Source organism: Amphimedon queenslandica, unplaced genomic scaffold (assembly GCF_000090795.2).
Source record: "Amphimedon queenslandica unplaced genomic scaffold, v1.1 AMPQUscaffold_13140, whole genome shotgun sequence".
In the NCBI taxonomy this organism is placed as follows: Eukaryota; Metazoa; Porifera; class Demospongiae; order Haplosclerida; family Niphatidae; genus Amphimedon; species Amphimedon queenslandica.
This window is the reverse complement of record NW_003546624.1, coordinates 77,810-88,845: the sequence shown is the minus strand read 5'-3', so window position 1 is coordinate 88,845 and position 11,036 is coordinate 77,810. Positions and strand designations below refer to the sequence as shown.

The 11,036-nt window shown below is 33.0% G+C and overlaps 2 protein-coding genes across 3 annotated transcripts in view; both read right to left on the bottom strand.

Annotated features, from left to right (window-relative positions):
- LOC100638653 (uncharacterized) overlaps positions 1-6,313 on the bottom strand; it is a 9,452-nt gene extending 3,139 nt beyond the window's left edge. The window contains exons 1-15 of one of the 2 annotated variants that reach the window (XM_020000894.1): positions 6,084-6,313; positions 5,767-6,033; positions 5,438-5,716; positions 5,280-5,393; positions 5,204-5,224; positions 4,464-5,146; positions 4,330-4,411; positions 4,224-4,274; positions 4,144-4,173; positions 3,979-4,089; positions 3,828-3,935; positions 3,426-3,785; positions 3,314-3,373; positions 3,132-3,261; positions 1,898-3,084 (exon numbers count right to left, since the gene is read on the bottom strand). In XM_020000894.1, the coding sequence (XP_019856453.1) occupies positions 1,968-3,084; positions 3,132-3,261; positions 3,314-3,373; positions 3,426-3,785; positions 3,828-3,935; positions 3,979-4,089; positions 4,144-4,173; positions 4,224-4,274; positions 4,330-4,411; positions 4,464-5,146; positions 5,204-5,224; positions 5,280-5,393; positions 5,438-5,716; positions 5,767-6,033; positions 6,084-6,270 (3,600 nt within the window). In that variant the 5' untranslated portion in view covers positions 6,271-6,313 and the 3' untranslated portion in view covers positions 1,898-1,967. Of the gene's footprint in view, positions 1-1,897; positions 3,085-3,131; positions 3,262-3,313; positions 3,374-3,425; positions 3,786-3,827; positions 3,936-3,978; positions 4,090-4,143; positions 4,174-4,223; positions 4,275-4,329; positions 4,412-4,463; positions 5,147-5,203; positions 5,225-5,279; positions 5,394-5,437; positions 5,717-5,766; positions 6,034-6,083 lie in introns of those variants that run through there. The other variant, XM_020000895.1, reaches the window with a different exon arrangement.
- Positions 6,314-7,161: 848 nt separating this feature from the next.
- Positions 7,162-11,030, bottom strand: LOC100638525 (uncharacterized). The gene is made up of 13 exons (XM_020000898.1): positions 10,867-11,030; positions 10,547-10,816; positions 10,429-10,506; positions 10,352-10,378; positions 9,631-10,301; positions 9,497-9,578; positions 9,403-9,453; positions 9,325-9,354; positions 9,170-9,274; positions 8,627-9,124; positions 8,514-8,573; positions 8,338-8,467; positions 7,162-8,291 (listed from the first exon to the last, which is right to left on the bottom strand). Exons 1-13 carry the CDS (start codon positions 10,991-10,993, stop codon positions 7,166-7,168), a joined length of 3,255 nt encoding a protein of 1,084 aa, XP_019856457.1. The 5' UTR covers positions 10,994-11,030; the 3' UTR covers positions 7,162-7,165.
- Positions 11,031-11,036: the final 6 nt, after the last annotated feature.

Genomic DNA, 11,036 nt, shown 5'->3' with positions numbered 1-11,036 from the left:
AAAACCATCAAAACCATCAAAACCTCAAAACCCATACCCTCAATACCAGTGTACGGTACTAACCATAGTAAAATCCATATTTGAGGAAACCTATATTAAATGAAATATTTATCTTGCAAATGTTAAAGGCAACCTTCCTATAGGCTTTCTAGTTTTTTAAAGAATCAATTTATTAATAACTTCAATAATTTTAATGATTTTTGGGACACCCAGATCTAATATGCCCTTGAAACTTGCTCTGCATGTTCAAAACCTTGCAAACCAACAAAACTTGGTTTTCACTATTTTATTTCAACTTTTTCTTCCCTATAACTTGCCATGTCTAACACATAATTGTATGCTTTATCTTTAGCTACTTAAATTTAGCAAACCTACCTCACCATCCTAGATGTCTATTTGAATCAGAGGGAGACTTAAATTCGTGGGAAGCATGCGCCTTGCGGCGCATGCTGGAAAGTAAACTGTACTATTGAAATAGGATGATATATTTTTGACACAAATAACACACCATACTTGCTTGCTTGGTTGATGCCATTTTACTGTTAAACCAGGAACTATCTCTTAATACTTAATAAGGTTGTGGTCAGACATTGGGTTAGACAGCCCTAGCAATGAAACTATAACATAATTAGATCTAGACATTGCAATGTAATAATTGACACCTCATAGGATTCATTTACTACTGTGCTAATGCAATCAGTTCAATTCTGAACTGAATTACAATTCTTTACAATCGTTCAATTCTGCAGTAACTGCCAGTAAGTATAGTAGAACTATAGACAAATTTGGAAGCAAAACAAAAGTCATCTAAAATAAAAACTTCTGTCACATTTTTTGATACAGACTGATGCTTTGGGCATTTGCAAAGCATAGACAACACCTGCTTCAAATCGGCTGCCTATCATTTATAAATTGTTATTACATTAAAAAAATTTTTTCCACACTATGTTAATTAGACTGCTTTTTTTTACATAGTTATTATCACTCCTTTTATAACTAAATGCATCACAACAGTTGAGCTGTCATTCAATGCATGCATAAATCATAATAATACAAAATTTTATACAAACTTATGATTAAAATGGGATTTTACAAAATTAATGTCCTCATACTGTGTAGAAAGTTTGAGCCAATTCTGAGCTCAAATTCTGGAGTTATGAACGCTTTTTCAAGCTAGCAGATTTTGAGAAAAAAGCATGGCCTATAGCTAATGGTATTTTTTCCAAAAAATGGCTCCAAAATTGCCCCATTTTTAATTACATTTTTTGATACATAGTGACTTGAAACAAGGGGAAAGAGCATCTTGACCATATTTTTGCCAATTTCTTCATATGCAAAGTGTATGCAATGTATCATCATTAATCAGTTTAGTTATTTCAAATTGTGTATGCACTTACTGTCTTTTAAAAGCAAAATATATTACATAAAATGTAGTGTACACATGCATTGATACATTAATAATGTAACCTACTAATCATTTTATCAACCTTCTATTTTTCTTTTTTTCTCCCATACATGCCTATAAGATTGTTTGATCCTAAGAAGGGAAACTTCAATGGAGTCAATGATAAAACCATCTCATTGAGTCACGTATGTTATAGGGAGGGAGGGAGGAGAGAGAAGGAGGGAAAGAGAATCAGAGATTAGAAGATCCTATATTTTAAGTATTCAAATTGACATTAAATTTACATTGAGAGTGTAAGAGCTATTTGTAAGAAAGGGAACATTATAAACTAATCAGACTTATAATGCATGCTTTGTACATTGCTGGCATTAATTAATTTTTTAACTTACATGTAGCAGTACAAACTGAGCTGCAATATAATCTTATTAACACTAAAATCAAAATTAGACTTGGCTTCTTTTGTATTACTGTTTATACATGATGATAGTAGGCTCTCAGTTATGGTAATTTTACTACAAATCAAACTGTGCATTGAGAAAATTAGTAAATATGAATGCATAGTCTATTTATTTGGTAAGTAAAGTATATTAAAGATGTGTATAAAGTTTGGCCTTTGATCTTCATTCTGTTTCCAGCAGTTTATCATAAGTTGTTTAAATAGTTCAGGACAATCTTGGGGTATGGGCATATGATCACCTTTTGATACTGCCTCCTTTACTTCTTCATCAGTCATACCAGGATATGGTTCCTTTCCTTTGGTAGCCAGTTCCCATAGTAATATACCAAATGACCAAACATCAGATTTGATACTTAATCGATTCAATATGTGCCCTTCAGGTGCTGTCCATCTATAAGTTAGTAGATCATATTTCTTAATGCTGTAGTATTTTTTGCCATTGAGGTGTTGAGCAAGATGAAAGTTTGCTATCTTGACAGTGTTATGATCTCCTAATAGTATATTAATAGCTCTTAGATCACAATGAATGTAATCTTGATTTCCTAAATAAATCATACCATCCGTAACTTGAATAGCGAAGTTCACCAGCTGTACTTGTGTAGGAGGCTTAATCATGTTAATTAGATAATTTTTAAGATTTTGATCTATCGGCGCTGTTATAATATAAAAAGGATAGTCTTCAATACAAACACCATATAGGCTGATAATGTTCTTATTATAGAATTTTCTTAATATGTTGGCTTCTTTAATGAATGTTTCTTGTGTAATATTTGTTGCTATATTTGTCTTAATGATAACTGGCCCTTTACCTTGACAATTACCCTTCCACGTCTCTCCAAAGTGTCCAGCATTTATGCATTGTTCAAACTTGATTGATGACTTATTAATTTCCCAGTTTTTATGTATTTGAATGGGCATGTTTACTTGTTTAGGTATAGGAACTGTTAGTGAGCAGGCCAGACCATCAGCTTTCATCATGTAGTGATGTACCAGGTCATTGAGTGAATCAAACTGAACATGAGGGGATATATAATACTGATTTTTCACAATGTATATACAATAGTGCCGGATTTTAACTCCATCATTAAGTGAGAGGGAATAATACTGTCCAGGATCCCTTTCACTATCTCTAATTAGGAAAGTACCTGCTTGTGTGTCTGCTTGGCTCAGTCTCTCCTCTGCTTCATCACGACTCACTGTATGATAGTAAATGTACTTGTACCTATTGTTAATAAATAAAGATCCTTTGTTACAACTTTAATTTCTTACATTAGTGAGTATTTTCCTTCAATTGGTAATATATAATTAATTGGTACGTATCCTTCTTTGTCAGTATGGAGTGAATGCATATACCACCATCTATGATCATCATCATATGTAACAACTTCAAGCACTTCTCCTACAAAAAGTACATTGATATGTAGTTTATTGTTTCTTTATTGTTTCCAAACCTTTCTTTAAAGTTAAGTCATCTAAGGTTTGTGCTTCAAAATTATAACTAGCCTTGAATACTGTATGTAGAACAAGTTCTATTAAATAAAAACACCATACATGCTTATTTACATTTATTCTTTGTGGTCAAATTCCTCAATGATTGTAGTAGAGTAGGATCATTAGTAATTCTTACTATAAAATATTCTGCTTTTTCACCATCATTAAAAAGAGCAGGTAGGAGTGATAATCCTTCCTTTGTCACTGCTGTCACTGCAAACTGAAACAAGTAAAGTAATTCTACTCTTGAGTATCCAATGTATTTCATTGGAACAGCACTCTTTTGTCCAGTCTCCAGTGATTGTACCTCATGTCCATTTGTACTTAACTGAAGTAGTTTGCCCTTTTTGAATGAAATAGTTGTTTCATTATAATCATCTTGAGCTTCACAGATAGATCCATTGAATGATAGCACTGTCTGTGTGGATTTTACTATAATTATATCTAATTATGAAGTATGAATGAAATACTTACTGTAAAAATTTGAAGTTTGCATTTCTAACAATTTTACACTAATAGATGATATACTTTCCAGTAGTCCTCCAATCTCTTTTTCATTGTCTTGTAGTACTTCCTTTCGACCTGTTTTAAAGTACATGTATCATGTCATGAAGCATGTATATACTTATTCTGATCCTTAGAGTAGATTGTAAATGTTCATTTTCTCCTAGTAGCATTCGCTTTTTTGTATTTGCAGCCTTTTCTCTTTCAAATTGTTTGACTTTAGATTTAAACCCTTTATAAGAATTAGTTAATTACAATAATGCACTAATAATTATTTATGCTATACCTGATGCTTGCATGCTATGATTGATGAATTCTAAAATTAGTATTAAAAATAACATGATAGTTAATGTAATGTCCCTATACCTTGTTTCTGCTTTAAAGGTATAAGTTGCACTGCTTGACTAGCAAGGAGACCTGTACATATACATACATTGATTTGATTTTATAAAAAAAATAGTTCATCTCATACTTTCTTTGTCATTGTGGTATAGATTCATCTTTACCAATTCTCCTTCACACATTTCAATTTCCTCTGCAACAATCTTCTGTCCCTATGATATTTATATAAAGATTTAAATTAATTTTATATCTGGTAGTTTATACTTTGTTTATGATGGTCCTATCATAGACAGTGCAGTGTCCTATTTTCAATCTCATCAAAGCAAATTCTTCTTGGAGCACAGTAAGATTATCACGAGCCCTCAATTGCAAAGCATTCATTAGATGAGTAGGAGCACCACAAATGATAATGATGGAGTTCCCTTTATGCATGCTTTTGACTATGATCCTTCTGCTCAATCCTTTGAATGCTTTCTCCATTAAACGACGAATATCATTCAATAAGTGCTCAGCAGGATCCCAGTCTAGAACAAACTCAATTGTTTCACAAATGAGAAAATCGCTTGTTGAAAGTTTTTTATCAAGTAAGAATCGAAGTTTGAAATTGTGACAGAACTCATTGACAGCTGCATTATAATCAGCTACCAGTGGCTTAGCTTCAGTTTCTACTTCGCTGTTGAAACTGACTGCTACCTCTACTGGTGCAATATTGATGACATTGCATTTGGTTTTAACAACCTTCATGACATCTTTTACTGTAGCAGCAGAGGTTAGGTTAGGACCTAGCTCAGCATAGCAACCGTCAAGAAATTCTATGAAATCTTCAAGTTGGTTCACTCTGATGGTGTGAGATACCAATCGAGTGACTTTGAAATAGAAAGATCCAAAATTGCCTCTCATTTTGTCAAAGTGATAATTATAATCCTCTGAAATTTGAAACTCAAATTCTGTAACAAAGAAGAATAAAATTAAACACTATAGCCAATATTAAGAATATGAGATACCTTTGAAAATATCTTTCGATTCTTCAATTGTAAGAATTTTATAAATTTTTGCTTTGCTAATATTATTTTAATTTACCTGAGAGTTTAATACTTGATACATTGTGCTCCTCACAATTCTCACAAAGGGAATCTTCTGTCACAAAAGTAATACCTTCATCAGGTGAATTTTCTGCCCTGTAAAAAATATCCTCTACAAAAAAACTAAATATGTATCATCATATATCTTGCTCTTACCACTATCTCTCAATAAGTCATTGGCTATACTAACAGTGCCTGTTGATCTTAATAATATGCTAGCAAATGATTTCAGTTTGTTATGATCATAAGCTACTGCTGTGTATATTTCTCTCATTGCATCATCTGTTAGTGTGTATCCACAACCCTTCACTTCCCTCAATGTCTCTTCAGATATCAGTCCTTCTGTATGTAACAGATCAACTGATTCTTCAGAGAGTGTTGCTCCAGATATTCTACTACTGTAATGCTGTAGTAGCTGGCTAGCAGGGTCAGCCACTTTAGAAATAGAGTATAAACTTTAATCTTATTGAATTAGAACTGTTTACTTATTTCTTCAATATTTTTAGCCACTGCTTTTGCTTCCAATTTTCTAAGAGCATTGGCCAATGTCTGCCAAGTAGGGTGATGTGCTTTACTCAGCCACTTGGATAAACACTCCATGAGACAACGTGAAGTATTTCCTCTATGATTAGCATCAATAGCTTCCAGTGTAGGATAAAGGAGACCAAGATTCAATCCAAATTCAAACCATTTTGCCTCAGGAAACCTGTATTGTTTCAATATCTGCACAATCTCATTTAATTTGCTAATATCTAATAGTAAAGTAAACACTACCAAAGAAATTAAGATATTTATAGCCTACCTAAAATAATAGGGAACATTCTTGCTGGCTTGCTTGATGCCATTTTGCTGTTTGGCAGACTGTGTTTACAAAGTAATAATGTCAAAAAGGAAACACATTGTTTTCTTTGTGCTGTTTTGCTTTGCAGTTTCATGCTTTGTATATCAAGTGCAAATTGAATCATTTTTGTTACATAAACAAACCTCATTGGCTTTGCCGCCTGTAATTTGGAAGGGGAAGTACTTGTAGTGTCTTTCCCTCATTGTACTAACATTCATTGCTATTATTAATAATATCCTCATTTTCACTATTCTACAGTCGGTTGCTGGTAATTATGGTCTTCAAGTATTAGTTTATGATGATGAAGGAAACTATATACAGAAGACATTTTGTTAGCATTACAGCTATTTTGGTATGTAGATATATGCATCAGAAAATAATAGAATATTTTGAAGCAAGTTTTGATAAAGTATCATGGACTCCATAAAAATTTACACATGCATTTTTGTTTGTTTATACACTAGAGTCTAACATTATAAAGAATATCTTCCTAGTGATCATTAATTTACCTTCTATTTCTCTTCCAACTTTTTTTTTCCTTTTTCCATACACGCGCACTCTCTCCTATTTTTCCTTGATATCTTCTCCCGCTGCCTCCCTCTATCTCTCCTCCTCTCTCTAAAGTCCTTACAATAGCAGTTGCTAATAAACATCCAGTTATTACACTACCAACTAATTATATTAAGATATTCTCCAGTACATGGCCTGATTCATCACCAGGTGTTACTTATCATTATCATTGGAGGAGATTGTTTGGCCCTAAGAAGGGAAACCTTAATGGAGTCAATAATAAAACCATCTCATTGAGTCACGTATGGTATAGGGAGAGAGGAGAAAGAGGGAGGAAAATATGAAATACATGTACATTTATGTACCATGGTATGCCTCTGTCATCTACTTTCATTATTCTGTTGACTATCATGAGTTCACATTGTAATTATTGTTGTTAAACTTAAATTTACAAAAAACAAGGATTTTTTAAATGTGAATAAAATAGGAATGGCCTGGGTAATACAACCTGAATTTACATAAATGTACCTTTATTAAGTATCATGAGTATCATATTTGATAAGTAAATCAAAAATATTCCTAAAGTTTGGCCTCTCATCGTCATCTTGTTTCCAGCAGTTTATCATAAGTTGATCAAATGGTTCAGGACAACCTTGAGGTATAGGCATTTGGTAACCTTCTAATACTGCCTCCTTTACTTCTTCATCAGTCATACCAGGATATGGTTCCTTTCCTTTGGTAGCCAGTTCCCATAGTAATATACCAAATGACCAAACATCAGATTTAATACTAAGCTGGTTTAAAGTATATCCTTCAGGTGCTGTCCATCTATAAGTTAGTACACTATATTTCTTAATATTGTAGTATTTTTTGCCATTGAGGTGTTGGGCATAATGAAAGTTTGCTATCTTGACAGTGTTATTATATCCTAATAGTATATTCTCTGCTCTTAGATCACAATGAATGTAGTCTTGTTCTTCTAAATAAATCATACCATTAACAACTTGAATAGCGATATCTACCAGCTCTGTTGGTGCAACATAATGATAATCTCTGAGGTTTCCATTTATTATTGGTTCTGTTACAATATAAAATGGATAGTCTTCAGTACAAACACCATATAGAATGATAATGTTTTGATGCCAAGTAAGTTTTTTCAATATGTTGGCCTCTTCAATGAATGTTTCTTGTGTAATATTTGTTGCTATATTTGTCTTAATCCTCACTGGCCCATTACCTTTCCAATTACCCTTCCATGTCTCTCCAAACTGTCCAGCATTTATGCATTTCAAAAACTTGATTGATGACTTATTAATTTCCCACACTTTATCCACTTCAATGGGTGTGTTTGCTTGTTTGGGTATAGGAACTGTTAGTGGACAGGCCAATCTGAAACCATGTGCTTTCATCATGCAGTGTTGTACCAGGTGATTGAGTGAATCAAACTTGAGATTACGGCTTGTATAATACTTATTAAACTCATTGTTTATATGATAGTGCTTGATAGTAAATCCATCATTAAGCGAAAGGGTATAATGTTGTCCAGGTTTTCTTTCACTATCTCTAATTAGAAAAGTGCCTGCTTCAGTGTCTGGTTTACTCAGTAGCTTCACTGACTCAGTACGACTGACCATATGATAGTAGACATATTTGTAGTACCTAAGTTATAGATTGCAAATTCTCAGTCATTTATTGGCATGCTTACATTGGTGAGTATTTCCCTTCGATCGGTATTATATAATTTATTGGTACTTCACCTCTATTGTCTGTAGCAAGTGAATGCATATACCACCAATGATCATCATTTTCATATTCAACAACTTCAAGTACTTCTCCTATAAAAATGCATAGTTTACTGATATTTTTTTATTGTTGGCAAACCTTTCTTCAAAGATAAATCTTGTAAGTTTGATGCTTCAAAGTTATAACTAGCTTTAAACACTGTAAATAGAAAAGTATTTTTACAATAACAGCATGCAAGAGCATATTTTTACATTTATGCTTTGAGATCCATTTCCTTAATGATTGTAATTGAATAGGATCATTGATAATTTTTTGCATAAAATAATATGCTCTATCATCATCACTTAAATTATCATCAAATAGGATCAGTGGATCTGTCACTGCAAACTGAAACAAGTAAAGTAATTCTACTCTTGAGTATCCAATGTATATCATTGGAACAGCACTCTTCTGTCCAGTCTCCAGTGATTGTACCTCATGTCCATTTGTACTTAACTGAAGTAGTTCACCCTTTTTAAATGAAATTGTTGAGCCACGGCTATAATCATCTTGAGCTTCACAGATAGATCCATTGGATGATAGCACTGTCTGTGTGGATTTCACTTCTTTATCTATGGATGTCTGATTAAAAATTGACAGAGATATACTGTAAGAATTTTGCATTTCAAGCAGCTGCACATGAATAGATGATATACTTTCCTGTAGTTTCTCAATCTCTTGTTCATTGTATTGTAGTACTTCTTTTTGACCTGTTTAAAGCACATGCTTTATGTCATTAGCTTGCATGTATATACTTATTCTGATTCTTAGAGTAGATTGTAAATGTTCAGTTTCTCTTAATAACATTCGCTTTTTTGTGTTTGCAGCCTTTTTTCTTTCGATTTGTTTGATTTTAAAACCTATATTATATTAAAAAGAATATCAGGTGGTATCATTGTTTGATGAATACCTGACGTCTGCATGGTGTCATTGATGAATTCTAAAATTATTGAACTTAATAATTATAATTATATTAATGTAATTCTACCTTGTTTCTGTTTTAAAGGTATAAGTTGTGCTGCTTGATCATCAATAAGACCTGTATACATTTATTAATACTAGTAAAATAATTTATCCTATACTTTGATTGTCACTGTGGTATGGATTCAGCTTCATTAACTCTCCTTCCAACACTTCAATTTCCTCTGCAACAATCTCATGCTCCTTTAATGCATGTATATAAACTTTCAAATTTACTCTAGTATATTGATTATACTTTGTTTCTGATGGTCCTATCATAGACTTTAAAGTGTCCTATTTTCAATCTCATCAAAGCAAATTCTTCTTGCAGCACAGTAAGATTATCACGAGCCCTCAATTGCAAAGCATTCATTAGATGAGTAGGAGCACCACAAATGATAATGATGGAGTTCCCTTTATGCATGCTTTTGACTATGATCCTTCTACTCAATCCTTGGAATGCTTTCTCCATTAAACGACGAATGTCATTCAATAAGTGCTCAGCAGGATCCCAGTCTAGAACAAACTCAATTGTTTCACAAATGAGAAAATCGCTTGTTGAAAGCTTTTTATCAAGCAAGAATTGAAGCTTAAGTTTGTGACAGAACTCATCAAGTGTTGCCTTATAACCAGATATCAATTGATTAGCTTCATTTATGCTGTAAAAGCTGACCACTTCCTTTACTGGTGAAATATTGATGACATTGCACTTTGTTTTAATGACTTTCATGATATCTTTCACTGTAGCAGCAGAGGTTAGATTAGGACCTAGCTCAGGATAGCAATCATCAAGAAATTCTATGAAATCTTCAAGTTGGTTCACTCTGATGGTGTGAGATACCAGTCGAGTGACTTTGAAATAGAAAGTTCCAAATTTTCCTCTCATTTCATCAAAATCATAATGCTCTGAAATTTGAAACTCAAATTCTGTAACAAATAATATCATTATAGCCAATTTTTATAACTAGCTGGCTTACTTGTGGCTCTAACACTTGATTCTTCAACTATAAAGATATAACTTTTACTCGTCAATTAATTTTTTTATTAAAATTACCTGAAATTGATGTAGCATTACTTGATTCATTGTGTGCATCACAACCACTGGTGAAATTTTCTGCATCAAACATGTCCTCTGAAAAAGCATAAAATTCATCGAACATTATTGTTCTTACCACTGCCTCTCATTAAGTCATTGGCTATACTAACAGTGCCTGTTGATCTTAATAATATGCTAGCAAATGATTTCAATTTGTTATGATCATAAGCTACTGCTGTGTATATTTCTCTCATTGCATCATCTGTTAGTGTGTATCCACAACTCTTCACTTCCCTCAATGTCTCTTCAGATATCAGTCCTTCTGTATGTAACAGATCAACCGATTCTCCAGAGAGTGTTGCTCCAGATATTCTACTACTGTAATGCTGTAGTAGCTGGCTAACCACTGGGAAAGGAGTATTACAATACATTATATTGAATTAGAATTGACTTTACTTGTTTTCTCAATATTTTCAGCCACTGATATTGCTTCTAACTTTCTAAGAGCACTAGCCAATGTCTGCCAAGTAGGAGGATACACATTTTCATCAGCTTTACTCAGCCACTTGGATAAACACTCCATGAGACAACGTGAAGTATTTCCTCTATGATTAGCATCAATAGCT